The sequence below is a fragment of the Mesoplodon mirus genome, assembly GCF_964341445.2.
Source record: "Mesoplodon mirus genome assembly, chromosome: 4".
Lineage (NCBI taxonomy): Eukaryota > Metazoa > Chordata > Mammalia > Artiodactyla > Ziphiidae > Mesoplodon > Mesoplodon mirus.
The window spans coordinates 144,929,652-144,952,351 of NC_138979.1; the positions used below are offsets into that span (position 1 = coordinate 144,929,652).

The window sequence follows — 22,700 nt, forward strand, 5'->3', positions numbered from 1 at the left end:
GTCTATTTCCCCTCCTCTGGAACCTGGACAAATAGAGTGCAGCAGAAATGACACTGCATAATTTCTAAGGCTCAGTGATAAAAGGCAATATGCTTTTACCTGGCTCTCTCTCTCTGTTGGCATACTTGCGCTTGGAACCCAGCCACTAAGCTGTGACGAAGCCCAAACTAGCCTATGCTAAAAGACAACATGGTCTACGTGAGATCAAACTGCGGTCTCCAGCCAGCATCAACCATCAACAGGAGAGTGAAAAGTTTTCAGATGATTCCAGTCTTCAGCCTCCAGTCTTCCACTTGAAGCCCTATGCATGATGGAACAGAGAAAGTCATCCCTGTTGTGCTCTGTATGAATTCTTGACCCACAAGAATCTGTGAGCATAAATAGTTGTTTTATACCACATGCTGTGGGGTAATCTGCAATGCAGCTATAGTAGCGGGAGGAGTGCCAATATATGTCTGTTTCAATCTTTTAAACAATTACATAATTAACAGTAATATTCTATAGTATTTATGTATCATAAGATCATTCCTGTATTGATAGATACTTAGGTGGTCTGGGATTATTTATTCCTACTATAGACAAGGCTGAAATAAATAAGCTTCTACATGTCTATTTGTGCACAAATGTATTTCTATAAAAACTTATGAGTTAATAAATACATGTAAGATATTTAGGACAGTGCCTGGCACATAGTAACACATTATATTATTTTTATCACCATAGGTTGACCTTCTAGATAGAAGGTGATAGTACTTGATTAACATCTTTAGTGACAAGGACCTTAAGAGCTATCTAACAGTTACGCTACAATGTATTCCACTTTTTAGTTTAGATTACGGCAAAAATTGCAAACAGTCAGAGAATTATATCCCTGAAAACATTCATCTGCTGCAGACCTGCCCAGTTCTACATTCAGTTTAAAAAACTTAACTTCCTCCGTGTGCTGGTGAGTTAACACTACCTGTGTTCCTCTTATGGAAATCGTGGCTGTGGACTAGAGCGGAAAGAGCGGAACCTACCGCTCAGGCGCGTGCGGCAGTTCTCTTCCCTCTGCATTCGTGCAGGGGGACCACTTGTTAAGAGCAGGCGGGGAACAGGTTCAGGACACCTCTTGACTGGTGCTTCTCACCCTATCATAGTTCGGGTCACAAGTTTAGGAATGTGCTTCTTAGCCATTGTCACTCTCTTTCAACATCTCTAACTCCTCCCCAGGCGTGCTTGCAGCTGCCCCCACACCTGTTAATCCCATTTACTTCTAGTTTTCCTGGGCGGGGTGAAGGGGATAAGGAGAGAGGAAGAGGACTACCTGTCCACTTTCTCTTGCTTCGAAGGGGCAAAGACTAAACCTAATTCACATTGCAAACGACCAGGTTTCATCAGTCATTCCCATATTTTTCACAGTTCAAAGTTTTTAACTTCCTCTCCTTTTCAGGGGTTTTTCTCTCCAGATTTGCTCCATTTTTAAGGGACGCGGGTAGCCCTCCCCCCGCCCCCGGTCAGATCTAAGGTTAAACGTTGTACAGCTGAGGAAAAGCATTTTTAGGAGACTTGTCCAAGGCCGGAGCAGCAGGCCCGGAGCGGGCGGGCTTCGCGGCAGCTCCGTGGGAGCGCCTGGCCCGCCCATCCTTCCCGGGCCTCGCGTTGCAAGATCCGCGGTTGAGCCCCAAGGCCGAGCACAGTGGGTTGGGAGCTGGTGACTCCAAAGCTCTCTGCAACTTCCCCGCCCTACAGCCCCACCCATTAGCACGCGGCCTCCCCCGGGGCCCGTAGGAGACACCTTCGTCCCCGCCCCTCCACAGGTCACCTCCCTTCACGCCCCTTTCCCTCGGCCCCGGCAGCCGGCAGGCAGGGAAGTGTCGTAAAGCCAGGCCCAGGAAACTTTACCCGGGGTAACAGCCGAGGCGCTTTACGGCGACGGCGGCTGAGTGTGAGCCTTGGCCGCGGTGGAGGCAGCAGCGGCGGTGCGGGAGGCGGCGGCAGCCGAGGAGGAAGAGGAGTGGCGGCAGTGGCGGCGGGGACCTGTGCGGGGTGAGCCTGCGGTGGGGACGGGGAGGGGCCGCGGGTGACAGGGCTGGCGGATGGGCGCGTGCGGACGGGGACGGTGGCCGGCTGAGCAGCTGGGCGGCGCTGAAGAGCTGGGGGGGGCCCGCGGAATTGGGGCGCCAGCTCTGTGAGGGACGGTTTCTGCCTTTGTTTCCCCCCGACCCTCGCCGCCCCCCGCCCCCCGTTACCTCTACTCCGCGCTCGCACGCCGGGTCTCATGGCTTCCCCTCTCGGTCTGTGTCTCCTCTAGGATGGCGGAGGTACCGCCTGGGCCTAGCAGCCTCCTCCCACCACCAGCACCTCCGGCCTCGGCGGCGGCCGAGCCCCGCTGTCCCTTCCCGGCGGGGGCCGCCCTCGCCTGCTGCAGCGAGGACGAGGAGGACGACGAGGAGCACGAAGCCAGCGGTGGCGGCGGCGGCGGCGGCGGGAGCCCGGCGGGCGGCGAGGCGACGGCGGCGGCCAAGGGGCATCCGTGCCTCCGCTGCCCCCAGCCGCCGCAGGAGCAGCTGCAGCTCAACGGATTGATCAACCCCGAACTGCGGCACCTCCGGACGGCCGCCTCCCTCAAGAGCAAGGTTTTGAGCGCGGCCGAGGCGGCCACGGTCACGGCCACCCCCGCCGGGGGCCCCAGAGCGACTGCAACAAAAGGAGCCGGGGTACACTCGGGCGAGAGCCCCCCTCCCTGCCTCCCCAATAATGCAAGAACTGCGCTCCCCAGCCCCGCAGAGGCAGCGGCGGCGAGCGATCCCACGGCGGCCCGCAATGGACTGGCGGAGGGCCCGGAGCAGGAGGAGGAGGAAGACGAGCAGGTGCGGCTGCTGTCTTCATCCCTGACCGCCGGCTGCAGTTTGAGAAGCCCTTCAGGCCGGGAGGTTGAGCCTGGGGAGGATCGGACTATACGTTATGTCCGATATGAATCCGAGCTGCAAATGCCCGATATCATGAGACTGATCACCAAAGATCTGTCTGAACCCTACTCCATTTATACCTATAGATATTTTATCCACAACTGGCCACAGCTGTGCTTCTTGGTAAGTGGGTGGAATGAAAAAAGGGTGAACCCAGCAGAGAGATCCAGGCCGTGCGGGGCAGGGAGTGTGAGGGCTGGAGTGGCAGTGGATGTATCCTGCATTTCATAGTACGTTACGTGATGTAAAGTGCGTGTATGCACTCCTAATTATTTAATGAAACTGCTTTGAAGGTAAGGCTTCATGATCCGGGTTAACTTGATACTGATGTAAATGCAATAAGCCTGTGTGATGCATGTTGGGGGTCTTGTATCCTGTTTACATTAGCTTATAATCATGTTTAACCGTCTTTAATCATCCTCCCTCATCCTCAAAGCACTTTGCAGTCATTTAATTTGAACATGGTTCTGTTCGGATACAGGCCTTATTAATCTCTCAGTTACAGCCATAATCAGGGAAGAGTGTACGCATAAACATGTTTTGGTGAACATGATTGTCAGTAAACTTGCTGTGGCCACACTGGACAATTAAATCTCAGGAGCGTATTCCATAATTATGGAGATTGTTTCCTTTTACTTCAGCAGGGCAGTTAACAGTTGTAGCCAGCCTGCTTTCTGGTGCACGGTTGCAGGAGGCGCTACTAACACTTCTGGTGGCTGAAAGGCTCCTGAAACTTGAACAAAATACCCTTTTGGGGAGTGTAGGAAACTAAGTGTGAAATTGTTAACTAATCTGATTTTTTTTCTTTTTTTTTAAAGAAGCTGGTCATAGATATGCTGAAGTTCTAGTGCTATTGCTGGCTTGTGTGTAACGTAGTTGACAGAAATTTTTTGCTTAATATATGAGTAAAGAAGACTTGGCTTAACCAAACAAGCTGAATATGTTTGTTGTTTGACTTATGCAGTACTAGTAGTACCAGTAGTTTCCCAATAATAGTGACCAGTTTCAGTCTGTATGAAACCTTTCACTTCGATATCGATGGCAGGTATGTGCTTTGTATCATGTACTCACAAGCATGTTGTTTCCATTGAATTTTATTGAAGAAAGCTAACATGCTTTTAAGGAGTGCTTCGTGATGTGTGAAGGGAAAAGCCACTACCATTATTTGTTGTTTTAGAATTGACTTAATTGCATTTACTAATTCCCTGTAAGATGCTTTGACAACACTTAAGAAATCTGTCTTTTTGATACTGTAGCTTGGTGGTGATCTGAAAATATAACCTCAGTATTGTTGATAATGGTAGCTGTGCTGTTTTCTGCATTCACTTTGTTAAACTTCAGTTTAGTATGTTTGTTTAAACTGGGACCTATTTGATATTCCACAAAACTGCTCTTACAGGATTCTAACCGTTGCATCAAAATAGAAGTTCTAAGACACGTCTGTGTCAAATGAATATGGGAAGATGGTTTTCATAGCATTATTATAAATGTCATATCAAATTCTATTACAAATGCTGACGATTGTAGATTGATTTAATTGTAAGTTAATTCACAAAAGCATACAATTTAGTTACACTTTAAATTGAAATAGTGTATGTATTTCTGTTAATTCCAGAAAATAGTTGTGTATGTGTGATGATTAGTCAACTTTTGAGTTCTGGTATTACCTAGACCTCTCTCAACTTGTCTGCCATTTTAAACTCTGATAAACTGCATATTAGTAAACTTTACTTTGATTTTACATAGACTCCTCCCAATTCAACAGCTAATTTGACCTTTAACCCTTAATAGCCAGTTTGTTTAACATTAAACTCTGAATATCTAGAAATTGTGATAATACGCAAGTGGTTGACCTGTAAGGTTTACTAATGCAAGTATGGATCTGGACGTATTGAGCATAAAACAATAGTTAAAAAATCAGAGGCCATTTGGAACTGGGGCCTTTATATTGGTGTTTAAAAAATTTGAATTTCTCATGAGAACTAATTTAAAACAAATATAAGTGTATGTTTATTTCAATTCATACTATTTTAGAACTATAAAGGGTCCTAGAGATAATCTAGTTCAGCTTCATTTTTTTTTTAATGAAAAAAAATTTAAAGACCAGAGCGACTTAAAATGTTCACATCTCCAGATATTTAGTGTCCAGAGATGTAAAGCTAGAACCCGGGTCTCCTGGCCTGTCATTATGGAAACAGCTAAGAAGCTGAAAAATGACATACCCTTGAGTCATTCAGCCAAGATCCTTGTGTCACCAAGTTGTGCTTCACCAAGTAATAGTTGTCCTTGCAGACATCGATATTAAGAGACTAGAAATCTCCAGAATGTTCCTGGTTTCCATGAGTAACCTGCAGTGGATCAAATGGAATATATGCGGTTGAACCTTAGAAAATCGCCAATACTTGACCATATTTGACTAACAAAAGTGACAGTTTCTAATGATTCTTGCTAATAATTGTAACAGATGTGAAAGTATGGTATTGTACAAATGGGAGGCACTGTCATTTACTCTGTGCTTAACTAATTTATCTCTGTCTCTTTTGAGTTCATGGTATTTTCAGTTGTTGGTGCCTTTTTGAACTTCTTAAACTTATCACCAGTGATATACTATAGTACTTCTGCTATTTGTCCTAAATATAAATTTCCAGATTTCTCTGTTTTCCTATTTGTGATATTCTGGAATTTGGGAATCCGTATTTCACCCAACTTAAATTTTTCAAGTTTTATAGATTGACAAGCATTTGGCCTTGTAGAGTTAAATTTTAATCTTGCCTGGAATTTTTCAGTTTCCATCCTTGAAAAAAAGAACACACTTTAATAGCATGAGTTCCAAATGTATGTGCAGAAGCTTTTATTTGTAAAAACTTAACATGCAGTTCAGTGATTCTTGTAAGTGTATATTCATCAGCAATTTATCAGGAAAAAATACAGAATTGGCCTTCCTCACTAAACATCTTACTAATAACAGTGAATCATATATTGGGCTTTTATTTTTAAATGATGTGTACAACTTGATTTTTGTTCCTATAGATTCTTGATTAGTAAGAAATCAATCTAGTCTAAGAGTGAACTAATATAATACTTTGTTTGCTTATTACTTTCTTGGTCCGAGGACAAATAAGATTTGTTTGAAATGCCTATCCAGGTTGAAAGTATTGTCCAGTTATATTGTGTCTAGTGGTTTTAATTTTTTCCCCTTTTGGATGGTTTATTAACTGTGAAATGTAGCTGTCCTATAATTTTGTATCATAGATTTGTATAGATTTCCATTTCTCCTAGCTTATGAGGTCAGGTCAAAATTTTTTTAATGTACCTCTCATCTCTGATGTATGCACACACATACACAACCACACACATCTATCTGAAATAAGTTATGTTCCAATCAGAAAATGCTGTTCAACCAGGCAACTTTTGTATATGTTTCAGGACTTAATACAGAAAGAAATTTTACTTTTCAAAAGAATTTTGAAAGAACCAAATTGATTTATCATGAATGAAAATGGAAATAACAATTTTAGAGGTTTATTGACCCCAAATAATTCTGGATTGTGTTGATAAAACAGAAATGAATTAGTGTAGATTGTTAAATTTAATATCCCTTCAAAGTAAATCAACTATACTTCAATTAAAATAAGTAAATAAAATTAATAGCCCTCCTGACCTAGTTTAGGCTTGAGTGAAATGGATTAGAATTAGCTTGCCTAAAGATTTCTCCACAGTTGAAAAAATGGCTTTTTAATCAATTTACAGAATGATGAACTAAAAAAAGTCATAACAGATTCAAGATAAGAGAGGTATTAAGTGTAAATTGGGCTTTGCTTATTGATTTTTTTAACCCTTTCCTGGTTTTTGTTGTTGAAATAGTTTCTGAAAAGTTAATTTTATTAAGAGATGATTTGAAGCTTTCATATTTTTTTTTATGAGGGCTCTTTACAGTAAACAAGTATTTCTGTCTGACACATTATTAAACAATTGGAACTATTGCCCTATTTATATTTACCAGAGTACAATATTTACTAGAACTTTTTGTTGGTGATGGAATTTTTGAAAAACATATTTTCAATGGTGATACTGGAAATTTTAATGAAAATGGAGGCTGATTAGCTTTTATTTAATAAGTAATCTTTGGAAGGCTGTACATTTTTATTAAAATAGAAAGCTCTGTAAAAAGTACAGCTTTTGCTTTAATATGAAGCTTTGGTTTTGAGTTCTAGATATTCTGTGAGCTTTATGGCAATGACTCACACTGTCAGGAGAGCCCTAAAAATGAGACCATCGTATATCTAGTTTTTGTAGTCCTTCAGTAACAAAAACCCCTTAGGTAGGATCTAAGGAATACCTTAAAAATAATCCTTTTTCTTTTAGATTTTTTTTCCCTGATCAAAATCTAACTATTATTCAGGTATAAATATTATGTCTTTTATCTGTCTTTCACTAAAACTTTATTATAATTAAATATAAATTTATAGTACTCTGTTGATAAGTTTCACAATATTTTGTGATATCTAATGAAAAGACTTTCTTAAAAAAATTATTTTCACATGTTTCCCCTTTCCCAAATCTTAAACATGTAGCTCTTTATTGCAACTAATTATAAGCACCTCATAAAGTACTTGAATGTTTACCATGTGGAAATTTGCTTTTTTTTTTCCCCTAGGCTTTAATAATGAGCCTAAGAAATTCATGTCCTAAAGAATGTTGAAAGATTTTAAAACTAGAACATTTGAAGGAGTTCTGGGATTTAGATTTCTGACACTTCTGTGACTGCTCTCTTGCTAGAATTCTCATTATTTCTTCCTCCCTCAGAAACACTGACCAATGGTTGGCTGCTGTTTCTGTGGGTAATTATGCAATACCTGATGGCAATGTATTCTTTGTAACTGTTTGTTTATTTTTAAGGCCATGGTAGGGGAAGAGTGTGTAGGTGCCATCGTTTGCAAGTTGGATATGCACAAAAAGATGTTCCGCAGAGGTTATATAGCCATGTTAGCCGTGGATTCCAAATACAGGAGAAATGGCATTGGTAAGAAAAATATTATGTCACAAAAAAATGCCTAAGTTCTTTTCTTTTTTTTTTTGAAGCAGAAGACTTAAATGTAAATAGTATGTAGAAATGAGCATGAAGCGGAGGGAAGAAAATGGCTTTTATTTCAAAATATTTTCAAAATGTTTTAAAAATGAATTGTTTCCTTTATTACTGTTTAATTATTTGAGAGATTGTCTTTCTAACAATTAGAAGGTGATCAGTTTTCATCTCCAGACATTTTTTTTTATCACATCCAAACTGCTTTGCATTATACTAAGTTCTGCAGTTTTTAATAGCATTATTAGGGTGCTTGATCACAGCACTCAAGCAGCTGTCTGTACTTGGGTTAAATGGTCCTCAATCAAGGCAAAATTATGGAGCAATTGTTACCATTATTTAGTACTAGTCATCAAACATTATATTAGCAATTCGGGAAGGACCAGGAAAAAGAAGAATTGTTTCTTACTACTATTCCCAAATTCATCTCTTTCCTGGGCTACCCTTCCTGGCATTTGCAGTTAATCTTATACTCATGGTTTATAATGGTCATTAGAATCATCTGGGTGGTTTAAAAACAAATGCTTAGGCCCCTCCCCTTGAGAATCTTATTTGTCCTGTTAGAAGTAGGTCTGAAAGTTCCCCAGATGGCTATGATGTAAGCCTGTTAAGAACAGCTGTCATAGTGTCTAAGACCTACTGGCTCTCTGTTCAAGATAGAGGATCAGGTAGAAAAGCACTTGTGTGAGCATGGCAGATTCTGAGAGGTACTGAAGCTAAGTAAGTATTCATGAAAAAAGAGTTTGATGCCTGTACCAGTATTTAATTACTAGCAGTTTTGTCACTTGTAGTTTTTTTTTTTTTTTAAACTATGAGTGTATGTCCAGTTTAAGACTGGTTCACACAATCTGAGACATCATGAGAAGTCATTATGAATAGGTTTACTTTATACATTAGGTTCAGCCAACTTTTCTTATAGTGTTACAGTTTGCCACTAAGATGTTTAATGAATTGGGCTTGTTATACAAGCCAAGTTTGAGTCTTTGATGTATTAAAAAGAGCTGGTAAGGACTCATGGCAAATGATAGGCAAATTGGCTACTTCAGAGGGCAGAAACCAGTGCTTGAAGATTGCATCCTGGCCCTCAGACATATTTTGTATGGCCCATGTAACGTGTGCTTGCTTATGTTCATGGTTTGAAAATTGAGAGAGAAAATTTGGATTTCTTCTCTTAAGATCAGATTTAGCATTTGTTTTCCCTTTAATGTGCTAAGTATATCTGACCCTAAACTAGGATATAGACACACCACTGACATCATTTGGTGTGCCCAGGCTTACTATAAGGTTTGTGGAAACTAACACAGTGTCTTGGGCGCACTCTGGGTCACAGCAATTCTGGTGTGATCTTTGGCAAGATTGGCTCAAAGGTCATGGAGTGAGTTCTTACCAGCTGAAGACGTTCCTGGGTTGCTCTGGCCATATCTTACCTTTTCTCTTGGAATTAAATAGCATTTACACTTGAGAAAAGGATATATATCAGGAGATAGGTCTTTCAAGAGGAAACTTGTATTGCTATGCACAGGTCCTATTGGCCTCTCAGTTCTAAGTCTAAATTTTTTTTCCCACTTAATTTGAGATAATCTGTGTATCTCATTCAGGGTAGAACCTAGCATTTGACATTTCTTTGCTTCTTATGAATATTATAATTAGGTATTTTTAAGAAACTAATTACATTTTTTACTTCATTAATACTCAGCTCTATATTCTAGGTACTAACTTGGTTAAGAAAGCTATATATGCTATGGTTGAAGGAGACTGTGATGAGGTAAGTCTTCCTAAATGTTTAAGACCTTTTATCCTGGGCTGTATTCTACTGGGTATTTTTATAAATAGCCCATAATAAATTGTACTGCAGATTTCATTGCAAGCTATTATTATACAAATGTAACTTGTGCTGAAAATTATATTCCATTTAAAAACACATGAATTTTGACCTAGAACAAATTTTAAGATGATAATGGGAGCTAAAATTTGTGTCAGAATGTAAAGGTAAAATTTTAGATATTTTCAGTAAATAACTGGTATTCAGAGCTCTGATTTGTTATCAGTTAAATCATTTAAGGTAGCTTTTATTATAAACCTTATTATAATTTACTTGTGTATTGGCTTTGGTTTCTCTCTAAATAATATATATATATATATTTTTTTTTCCTGTGGGCCAACTGTCAGCCCATATGAAGAACATTTCACATTTGAAAAAATCTCAGCATTAAATAATAAGGCTGGAGGGGGGAAAGACAACTGCTTTTTAAATGTAGAGCTCTCTGTAAATTAGCATAAAAGTGTCTTCTCTCTTCAGCTTGTTTGTAAGGCCTGAAGGCAGGTAGTTTCTTTGTATCTTGCAGCACTGTGCTTTACATATGGTAGGTGCTCAATAAATAATAGTGATGGTTGGGAATGTTAAGATTTACTATTATGTAATGTGGAAGGGAATAAGTATAAACTAGGGAAGTATAGATATCTTTAATATAACAGTGGTGACTAAGAAGGACCAGAGTTGTGCTAGTAATTTTATGAGTGTTACTACTAACACTTGTCTTTATTATTGGAGGGCAAATATGCCTTAGAGAGTTCTCAAAATACTTGAAATTAGGTAATTTTTTTCTCAGACTGTAATAAATAACTTGTTTTGGTTACTTTTCTTTTTTTTAAGTGGGGTTTTTTTCTGGTACAAAATTTATTCACGGTCACTAACCATCATTATTTGTGTGTGTGTATTTGGGCTGCAAAGTCCTTTCTTTTACCATCTTCACGCTTTTCAACTCTTCATCTTTCTTTCCACTTATAGCTGCTATTAATCTTGCAGTTTGCATCCTCCCATTTTCTAAGCACATGTGAATGCAGATGTTTACCCATACTTTTTTATACAAATGAAATCACAGTTATTATTCTGCTATACCTGCTTTTTCCACTTAACAGTAACTCATGAACAGGATTCCATGTCATACAGATGTACAGCAGAGTATTCTCACGCTCCTTGTCCACATTCATAGTTCGTAGTTTGACAGATCACACTAAATGGTGGTTGTATGAGAAAGCCTACAGACATATTGGGCAGCACAGGGAGGACATCCTGGGATTTACGGCTATTTAATTTTTTTACCCCAAATAAGAAAATTCGCACGTGGCAAAGGATCTCATATTCACAGCTTTTAATTTCAAAAAGTAAAAGGTACAGTGGCCCTGATTACATCATTGGTAACTAAAATTTGAGTATAGAATTGAATATAAATTTTTTCATCAGTGTAAGTCCAATATGGACCATGGCTATATTGGCTTAGACAGCTCATCAAGAATAGAAGTCAGGCTTCACAAAAGCTGATTAACAGTTCGGAGAAATCTTTTGGATGATAAGACCATGTTTTGATCCTCTACTGAGTAGTGTGGTTCCCAGTGAACAGGGATGTTACAAGGAGGGAGTATTATGTCCCTTATGAAAGCCTTTGCTGAGTTCTCCTAGTTACTGCCTATGAGACAGGTAGTATGCTTTACCTTAACTGATCAAATGTTTAAATAGTATTGGTTTTTCTTTGAAAGTTCTGAGGAATGATGAGATTTCGGTTATATTGTTATAGTCTTAAGGTTAAGGCCTAAATTAGTGATACATTTTATGGTAGAACTATTCATTGTGGGCCTAAAATTCTGATTCATTTTTCTTACTTTTCAAGCAATGAGTTTTACTCAATCTTAGACTGAAATGGGTATAGTTCCATGAACTTATTTCTGTTGTATGGTTTTAAGTGGATGGGTTTTGCAGTTTGAATAGCTCTGCCTCTGGACTAGGGAGGTCTTCCATGGTTTAAAAAAATTGGTTATCTGTGCCCCATATTGTTCAGATAAAGGATTTGCTGTAGAAAGGGACAGAACTCTTGCTTACTCTTTATTAGGCTTTCACTTTCCCTTTCATTGAGTTTTAAACCATATAAGCAACAAACTCTTCTGTCCTCTTTACCCTTCTAATTTTTGATGGTAGTGTGTTGTTTGGTTCTACTTCCTTATGTTACCATCTCATCCTGTTTGGTTTGGTTTCTTTCCCCTCCACTCCAGTGTAACTACTTTGTATTTGCTAGACCCAGTAGCTTCTTGGTCTTCCTCAGCTTATTAAAATGCTTCTCAGTCTTTAAGACCCAATTCAGATATCAACAACTCCTTTTAAGTTTTCCTTGATCCTCTGGACAGAATCAATTGCACCTTCTCTGGTTTTCTTGACCTCCCTTTCTGTAATACTTACTATGCTTAAATTTACTTGTTCAGAGACTGTGCCTTAGCCACTGAGAGCAGAGATACCTTTTCTTGTTTACTGCTGTATTCTTTCTTAGTACTTAGTACAGCATTTGTGATGGAGTACATGGTTCATAAATATTGGTTGAATGATCAGTTTTGTGCCTCCAGTATCTTATCTATGCCTCTTTTTTTTTGGGGGGGGTGGACTTTTGAATTTCGATTTGTCTTTTTTTTTTTTCATTAAAAATTGTTTTTTAGTTCTTTTCTTTTTTTTAGTTTTATTTATTTTTTTATACAGCAGGTTCTTATTAGTTATCTATTTTATACATATTAGTGTATATATGTCAATCCCCATCTCCCAATCTAATTAGTTTTTTTTTTTTTTTTTTTTTTTTTTTTTTGCGGTATGCGGGCCTCTCACTGTTGTGGCCTCTCCCGTTGCGGAGCACAGGCTCCGGATGCGCAGGCCCAGCGGCCATGGCTCACGGGCCCAGCCGCTCCGCGGTATATGGGATCCTCCCAGACCGGGGCACGAACCCGTATCCCCTGCATCGGCAGGCGGACTCTCAACCACTGCGCCACCAGGGAGGCCCTAATTAGTTTTTAACTTGGCTTTCTCTCTAAGCTTTTAAGAACAGCAATCGTCTTTTTTTTTTTGCGTGTGTGTACATAAAAAATATATCTGAAAAAAATATATATCTGCAGGGTTAACCAAGTTATTAAAGTACCTTTTGATAAAAGCAATTATATATAAAAATAGTTTTGTATATAATTCATTGTTCTGAGGAAAACTTTGAAATTATAATTCTCCAAGAATACAATGACCAAATTATAAAATAACTGACATGCGATGTTACTTTCATTAAGTTAGGCCAACCTTCCTTTCTTTTAAAGTGTTAAGAAATTTTGACAAATTATCAGAAAGACATTTGGGAAGGGTTTTAAATTACATTTTCTACTGCTTAGGTCGTGCTGCTGTTTTTTCAATCTTACAGAGAGAGATTTTTGAATCTATGAGCCTATTAAGAGAGATACATTTGGAAATCTCTATGAAGCTTTACTATGCACATCCAGTCAATTTTTACTTTCTGTTCCGTTTGCAGAATTTATTTATGACCTTGAGTCACGTTTATATTGCTTTTGGTTGCCACTTGTCGTTTTAAGATAAATTCAGAGTGAATTAAACCGAGGTTAGTTGAAATGTAGATCTGTACATTTCACAGAGTTGAAATGTAGATCTTGCTTTTGCCCAAATAACAATGGTATTATTCTTCTGGTCTAATAGATCTTTTCATTTTGCCTTACTATGACTTTCCTAACTTTTTATATCAGAATTAGATATGTTTAAACAGCGTAGCTAAAGATCTTTTCCATTTTCTGTATATTTGGATCTGACTAAAAAGTTATAGCATCAAAAAAAGAAACAAGTGGATTCATTACTTCATGAATAAGAAATGCATTACCTATATTGCTAATCTGGCTTGAATTTGGTTACTCTTCTATGTGGTCTGGCTGCCAAACATTTACTGGCTACTAGGAGAAGCTTCTTGAGCTTGGGTTTTACATTAGGGGAGACAGTAAGAAAAATATATACAAATAACATGAATGAGTTTTCTTGTGTACCTAAAATAATGAACCCACATGGTGGCCATTTACTTTTATGTACTTTTTTTGGACATAAATTAGAATGAATGGAGCAGCATGATGAACAGTACTTTACGTTTTAAGCTGTAGATGTCCCTGAAATCTTCATCTCTGGAAATTTAAATTTCAAATTTTTTTTTAGATTTATGGTATGGTTACTATGATATTAATACTCAGAACTAACTCATAAATGATGAAAATATACTGGAATCAGAATTTCTTAATGGAGGTTAAGTGTGCAGTATGTGACCTTAAAACATTTTTAGTTGACCAGCATCTTCCTATTTTTGTCTGTCCCCAACCCCTTGGAGCCACCATTCTACACTCTGCTTCTATTAAGTCTGACTATTTTAGTTTCTGCATATAAGTGAGATCACGCAGTACTTGTTTTTCTATGTTTGATGCATTTTACTTCGGGTAATGCCCTCCAGGTTCACCCATGTTGTCACACTGGCAGGATTTCTGTTTTTAAGGCCAAAAAATATTCTAGAGTATGTGTGTTTGTATGTGTATGTATATATACGTGCACACCACTTTATCCATCCATTTGTTGATGAACATTTATGTTGTTTCCTTATCTTGGCTACTGTGATAATGCTGTAATGAACATGGGGACCTCTTTGAGGTCCTGATTTTACTTCCTTTGGTTGTATACCCAGAAGTGTGATTGCTGGATCATATGATAGTTCTATTTTTAATTTGAGGAACCATCACACTATTTTCCATAATGTCTGTAGCAATTTACATTCCCACCAACAGTGGGAAATTTATTTAAATAACCAATAATAAACCTGTTACATGTTAACAAAATAACATACATTTTATGGTAATGTACAAGATGACTTTTAAGCTTTTTGTGTTTAATAATTATATGTTTAACATTTTTAGTTTCATTGGAAACATATAGTTTGGCTGTGAGACAGAGGCTGTTAGGTAAAGAACAGAGTAAAATGGAAGTATTTAAACTGTAAGGATTTTTGGTTGAGTAGTTTGGCCTAGTTAAAGAACTGGATATGATAAGCCTGGGTTCTAGATCCATCTTCTGTCGATATAGTTGTGTGATTATAGGAAAGTCATTTAACTTTTTAAAATCTGTCTCTTTGTGCAGTGTGATGGTGATTCTGATCTTAAAGGGATGTTATGAAGAGCAATAAAATTGTTCAGTCAGCATTGTCGGTGTAAGGCCTGTGAGGTGCTAGACAATAAAATAGTGCTTGCTGTCCCTCCAGGAGCTCCTAGCCTGTAATATTAAAAAAGGCTTTCTAAACTGTAATGGTTTGGCTCATCCTGACAATGGTTTGTTCCTGAGAGAATCCGTAGAACTTCACTGTAACCCTTATTTTCTGTTAAGTAGAATTCAACTTGGTCAAGTTTCTTTAGGATTAAAATAACCTTATTACGCTTTGGCTTCCTATATAATATTCCCATGATGTGGACTAAAAGAATAATTTTATAGAGAGTTTCCAGTATAAACCCAGATTCTCTTTTAGTGTGTTTATAAGAATTTCGTAATTAAGTGTTAAAAAGTAGTTACTTTTTTTGTGGCATTTTCTGTTGTGTCAAATAATACATGATCTCTTTGATTAGAGAATGTGAGTGTGCTGAGAGAATCTTTTCATTTTAACCAAGGTGTTAGCCCTTTGTGTAATGTTCTTCTGTAAATTGGGCTTTATTTTATTAATCTGTTAGGATGCCAAAAAACCTGAATTCAACGCTTAACTTACACGTCAAGTGTATATTTATGTAGCTATAGTTAGCCTCAGCTGTGTTTTGAATATTTTAGATTGCTAGATATTAATGAATATGGACTTGGACCCCCTTCATTATGTTAGATCTCCCATTCGCTGCTTTGTTTTACTTTGGGATGCAATCACAGGTACAGAAGAGTGGATACTATTAAACTCTAGTTCACATTTGGAGTCTGGTCTATTCTTGTTCTACTGATGGCCTTGAGTTTCATTCACTTGTAAGTTAGAAATATATCTGTTTCATAGGGTTCTTGTGAAAATAACATTATGACAAATGCATGTAATATGAGATAATGCATGTGAAATGCTTTACATAGCACTTAGTAAGCCTTCAAAAAGTATTAGTTTTTTTTTTTTACACTGTCACTCTCCTTTTTATTTCTGTGAAATCAGTTCTAAGTTTTGAGTTGTTGCAGCTTTATTGCTTCTCATATTAATTGTTTTGATTTAACATTTTAGCTGTAATTAGGTGCTGGCATAAAACAGAATTCTAGGAATTACTCAAGACAATAGTTCCCAACTGGTAAATTGCATTGACCAGACTGGGGTGTTCCAAACTGGAGGATGGCATACATTACTGAACATTAAATTCCATTTTTTTAAGAGCAGAGAGAAATTGTTGAGTTTTTATTTTCATCTTTTAATTTTTAGTTTCATCTTTTAATTTTATTTTCATTGTTTAATGTTCAGTAATGTATGCTATCCTCCAGTTTGGAACACCCCAGTCTGGTCAATGCAATTTACCAGTTGGGAACTATTCTCTTGAGTAATTCCTGGAATTCTGTTTTATGCCAGCACCTAATTACAGCTAAAATGTTAAATCAAAACAATTAATATGAGAAGCAATAAAGCTGCAACAACTCAAACAAGTTTGCTTGCTGTATAACTTTTATAGGAACATTTTCCCTTGATCTTGAACTATTAATTACTTGTTTTTAGATCTTTTTAAAGTTTGGGTTAGTGTGTGATTTGCTCTCATGAGTTGTTTGCATAGGTAATTGCCGTAAGATGATACTTTCTGTTTAAGTACTCTGGTCATTTAAAAGCTTGGCAGTACTTTCGTTTGTTTCCTATTTATGTCATGTATGTAATATAATGAAAGGTACTAAGGGCATATATAATTAACACATGTTTAAGAGCCTTCTATGTGTCAAGCAGTGTGTTAGGTGCAGAGGAAATGGCTGTGAACAAGGTACCCATGATCCCTGTCATTGTTGGGTTCACCAGCTGGGAAAGATGTCATATTCATCAAACATTGAATGAAAGTACAGTTGAACAAGGAGCAGTGCCGAGTGCTGTGGGGTACTATGAGGGGAAAGAGATACTCTGCAGTCTGGAAGTGACATGCTAAGGCCAAAAGCAAGAAGAGGAGGATGGGAAGAGTGTTCTTCCAGACAGAGAAAACAGCTTATGTGAAAGGTCTAAGGTAGGAAAGTTAATGGTGGGTTCCAGAAACTGAAAGTTTAGTGTTGATCGTGGCGAGTAAGGGGAGGAGACCTAAAGCACAGTTAGCAAGGTAGGTAGAGGCCATATCTTGATGGACCTTTTAGGTCTCCTTAGATTACTGTTAGATTGTGGACGTTTTCTTGAGGACAAAAGAGAGTCAATAAATGGTTGTAAGCAGGGAATTAACGAGCATCACTGTACTTAGAGTGGGAGACGTTTGGGTTAGGAGGTTCTTGTATTTATAATAAAAGTTGATGGCAGCTTAGACTAGAATGTTGTCAATGGGGATAGAAAGAAGAGGATCAGTTTAAGAGAGATTTAAGAGAGAAAATTGAAATACTCAATGCTTGGATGTATGTAGGGGTGTGGAGAGGAAGGAAGTACAGAGATGACTCTTAGGTTTTAGGTTTGAGACATTGATGGGATGGAGACCTTGTTACTGATGTGCGGAATTGTAGAGGAGTTGATCATCAGTTTTTTGGATCCGGTGAGTTGAAGTACAGTCTTTTCTCTATTATTTATATCTGTTGCTTGAATTCTTGTCAGATTTTTTTTTATGGCTTGCGATAGAACAGGAAGAGACTCATAGGCTTTACTTGGGCCTTTGTTTAATTATACTTTGCCCTTTTTTCCCACTCCAAACACCTCAGGGTTATAACATCCCGACAGTAACTGACTCACTGTGTTGATTCTCAGTGAGGTAAGTAGAGAATCAATAGAAAAGCAAATAGAGCTATGTATGTAAAAGTTGGGAGGATGGGATAGAGGATATTTTGGTAGGGGAAGGTAGAAGTAAAGTAGAAGAACATCACATAATGGTCAAAAGTATCAGTTCTTCATTGTCAGGGCCACTGGTTCAGTAATATTTTAAAAGACCCAGATAGAAGTTAATACCTCTGTTAAATGTTGATATCCATAGTGTCTAGACATTCTCAGAATGTAGTTCTCAGAATGTCATCTCCTTACCAGCAGCAATCAACATCACCTGGCAATTTTTTCAAAATGCAGATTCTTGGGCACCACCCCAAACCTACTCAGAAACTCTGGAGGGGAGGTGCAGCAAACTGTTTTAATAAGCCCTCCAGGTACACTAAAGTTTTGGTACCTTTGATCTAGGTTTGGCAAACTTTCTCTACAAAGAGCCTGATGGTAAATATTTTAGGCTTTGCAGCCCACAGGTCTCTGGTGCGACTGCTCAGGTCTGCTGTTGTATTGAGAAAGCAGCAATAAACATCATGCAGACCAATGGACATGGCTGTGTTTCAATAAAACTTTATCTACAAAAACAGGCAGCAGGCATATTTGGTCTAAGGACGATAGTTTTCAGACTCTGGTCTTGACCGTAGACAAATATGGTAGTTGTTGCCAGGATAAAGGATGACATATTAATGAAAATATAGGAGTTGGAGGTCAATCTGAATAGTTTCAAGTACTGGTTTATTTTCTTAAATCTTTGATTGTTGATTTTTTTCTTCATTTTTTGGTCACACTATACAGGGAACGAATTCATCTTTGTTTTAGTATAAAACGTATATTCTCATTGCTAAAAGTTCCAAACATTTCACAAAAATCAATAGAAAAGAAAATGTCCCCAGTGTTCCCACCCCGCCTTGCCCTGAGAGAGAATGACTTTTATAATTCTGATAACTGTTTTTCTGGGTTCTTCCTGTACATCATTAATATTTACTGTTTTCACCATCAACTCTAAAACAATTAAATGTAGTTTCTTTTTCTTAAATATTTGATCTTATTGTTTATAAGTGATTTGTCAAATTATGAAATTATAAATTAGTTTCAAATATTATAAAATTATAACTTAGTTTTCTCTTTTTTTGAAGGTTGTTTTGGAAACAGAAATAACGAATAAGTCTGCTTTGAAACTTTATGAAAATCTTGGTTTTGTTCGAGATAAGAGGCTGTTCAGATACTATTTAAATGGAGTTGATGCACTGCGACTTAAATTGTGGCTGCGTTGAGAAACTGACATCAAGGAACAACTTTCCAACGATGCAGAATCGACCTTTGCATGCAATGCAATTTGTACAGAATTGCTTTGCAGGTGGATTTAGTGATTTCCATGCAGCTCTTATCTGTCAGTGTCTCATTTGAGTGTCGCACAATATTTGTTGCACTTTGGCATGGCGCATTTGTTCTGAATTAAAAGAGATTGTTTTAAACTTAAAGAGTTCTTTTGGTACCAACAAGATGTGCCAGTTGATAGCCAAGATTTGTTTGTTCATTTGCAAAGTCTGCTGACATTGTTATTTACACAGTGATAATTTTATCACAGAACCAGGAAGTGGAACATGATTTTTGTTCCTTAAAAAAGCCAATGTAGATTGTAAAAATCTCTTGAGTATACTAACATTTCACACGAAACCTGCCATAGTTTTCTGAGGGGGTGGGGGAAAAGCTTCAATTTTAGGTTTTATTTTTTCTATATTAAATTTCCATTCTTGAATATTGGTACCTCAGTGATTAGTGAATGAAAAAAAATGTTATGTAGGGTTGGGTGTGTCTTAACAATGAGTAAAGATAACAATTAAATTGCGTCTGCCAGTGCCTGTGTAGTTAAGTATATTTGTCTTCATCTCTATAGTTTTTGAATGCATGCTACCTTTTCCTTTTCTTTAAGGCCTTTGCAAGCAAACTTTTGTTTTTATTTAAATTCTAAATTTGGTAATAAATTATTTCAGATTTTTATAATTTGGATACTTTTTCCAGGTGAGTGACAGAGTGGTTTACTGTAGAAGTCCCTTCTTTTCTTACAGTAAGAAGTTGAATCTACTTGGAAAATCTTTGAGAAATGACTCAAAAGGGATGAGAAAAGTTGATGAAGCCGGGAATTGCTGGGTTTTAGATGCACTTTTTTTTGAGAGTGAGGGAATTTTTGGAAAAGAGTGGAAAAATTAAATTGGTATGATTTTATTTAATCAAAATTATTGCTAAGCTGTGAGGAACAGCTTTTACAAAGTAGTTGGAACTTTTTTCCCACCTGGTTTGGATTCACATTGCTTCCATTTCTTAAAATGCTTCGCTTTTGGTTCTTGGTCTTGAAAATAAATTCCAAGGTGCACTGTATCTGTTTTAAACTGATTTTATTTTCTTTTCACTTACTTGTGCAAATTCTTGGGGGAGCTTTGCTTTATTAGTTCCCAGAAAAACAAAAGGGAGAAATGGAAAATTCTTGGAATGAGTTCTATAGGTTTTCTTAATAGCCATCACCATGTTCATTAGTTACATTGTGTTTTGGCCAATCTGTGCAATGTAATTAATTTTAAAGTTGATTGCTTTCAATTAAGTCAGGAAACCTGTGATGGATAATTTATTTGACTGGAAAACCTAGGTACCCATTAAAGAAAAGATTCATTCTCTGTGAAAAATGTTTTGTAGGAATGTATTGTTTTTTCATTAATTTGGATATGCTTTACTTCTGCTCTAGGATTTGGTTTGAATTTTATTTTATGGCTATAATTACTGTATTTTTAAAAACCCTACCTCCATTAACAGTTGGTAAAAGCCCCCTTTCAGGAAAGTTTGTTGCCTTTTTGTTATTTTGTTTGTTTGTTTTTTGTTTTTTTTAAGGGAAAGCTGCTCCTTGCTCAGTGTAGTATCTTGAAAGTGAACATGGTGACAAGTATTTTTAAAATAAAAATACATAAATTTGGTGAAAATAAAATCTTCCTGCTGATGGGATCATTTATAGTTCCTTATTTTTAAAGAAAACTTTTTCTTTCCATTTTATATTGCCTTGAAAGTTTAATGGGCAGAATACTGGTTACATTAAAAATATGAAGACCACACAATACTCAGCTTTCCAGGTGACCACTTTGAGTACGTTTTTGGTCAGACTTCATTTGGACTCTAGCACTTAGAGGAATACCAATCATAATGATGCTTCTGTTATTTTTAATATGGAGGGAATTGAACTAATAAAATAGTTCAGTACTTTCATTATCAAATTTTATCTCACCACTTTATATTTGACTTGCTGGTTCATAGGTAATGATTGTTGATGAACGTACATTTGCTTGACTCACTAATGAGGACAGTTCTAAAGTAAATACACGCTAGAATTTTAGTTCAGCCATTAATTTTTTGGCAGATTGTCAATGAAACCATCACTACTGACCTTTTCACCCAGAATTGACCAAATTTTGCTGAATTGACTGGGTGTTTTAAACACGAACTTAACTGTGTGACTGAAAAGTCAAATGGTTGTCATATTGTTTAGCTGGTGTTTGTTGAATATCTGTGTCTACCTTGTGTCTTTAATTGGGTGTGCAGAAATTGTTTACTTAAGTGGACTAAAATTTTATCCTCTAGCATGGTAACCCAGCACCAAAATTAAGTCTCCATTTCAGGTGAAGTAGCATCAGACATTAACTTAATTTTTGATATTGGGCTTTCATTTTTCTTATATAATCTTAAAACAGCTCCATTGAAAATTGATAGAGCGAGTTCACTTGGCTAAAACTGAGCAAAATTGGTGCAACTTTCTTTTAATGGGGTGCTGCCTCTTTAAGACTGACTGTACTATCCACTGACACTGGTTTGGCAGTTGCTACTGCTGAACATTTTTATACATGCTACCATGAAGCTATATATGTTAGTATTGAAGAAGCTAACGGGTATACTACCATTTTAATGTGTGGGCTGATTATAATTTCCCTTACATTAGGATGAAACTAGAGAAGTCCACAGATCATAAACCAGACAGTAGTTTTGAAGCTGAAGCCAGCAAAAAAAAAAAAAAAAAAAATTACTATTAAAAATTGGTTTTAATATTTTCTGCCTCTTCCCCAAAGTACCCTCCCCATTTGCTTGACAAATCTATGTAAAGAAGTTTGTTTGTCACATGTTTTAACTTTACCTTGCCCTGTGTTATGGTATTGGCTGACATGTATAAGACTGGATGTGTATATTTATTATGGTGTCTAAAAATCATAAAGTTCATCACTTTCCAGGAGCATAGATAAAAGCAAATTGGTAGTGCATCAGAGTTACTTTTCAGTGCACCATGACATCACTAAAATGAGTGCTATATTGTTATAGGGCTTTCAGGTTTGTAAAAATATAACCATAAATTATATTGACGTCAGATATGAGTTGAGTATCTATAAAATATCATGTGTATCTCAAAATATTGGACTGCTGTTTGATGACTGGATATTGCTGCATAATTTTCTTCTATTGTCCCATATCCTTTTGGAGAGAGAGTTTTAATGGGATTTGAAATGTGCAAGCTGTCTAAATAAGATGCAGTCAAATAAAGTATGGTTAAGTTGTGTTTGCATTTTTCTTTTAGATACAGCTGTGTGCATTTTATGTTCGAGTTGTTTTACTTTCACCTACTAAGAAGAAAAAAGAAAAAATAGGCAATCTATTTTGTTCCCCAATTCCTGCCTTGCATCTAAGAGTTATTTGGAAGAAGTGATACACAATTGTTATCTCTCTCACCTTGTGTTCTGACAAATTTGAAAGTAACAACATGAACTTGACTTTACTAAAAGTATTCAGAGTTATTAGCTCATATATCAGCAATCAATACAAATGAGAGCATTTTCTCATGCATTAAACCAAAACTTGTTTTTCTGTCCTTGT

The 22,700-nt window shown here is 37.3% G+C and overlaps 1 protein-coding gene across 1 annotated transcript; it reads left to right on the forward strand.

Annotated features, from left to right (window-relative positions):
* The first annotated feature begins 1,708 nt into the window (after window positions 1-1,708).
* Window positions 1,709-22,384, forward strand: NAA30 (N-alpha-acetyltransferase 30, NatC catalytic subunit). The gene is made up of 5 exons (XM_082618441.1): window positions 1,709-2,028; window positions 2,294-3,074; window positions 7,851-7,974; window positions 9,744-9,799; window positions 18,935-22,384. Exons 2-5 carry the CDS (start codon window positions 2,295-2,297, stop codon window positions 19,070-19,072), a joined length of 1,098 nt encoding a protein of 365 aa, XP_082474567.1. The 5' UTR covers window positions 1,709-2,028; window position 2,294; the 3' UTR covers window positions 19,073-22,384.
* The last annotated feature ends 316 nt before the right edge of the window (window positions 22,385-22,700 follow it).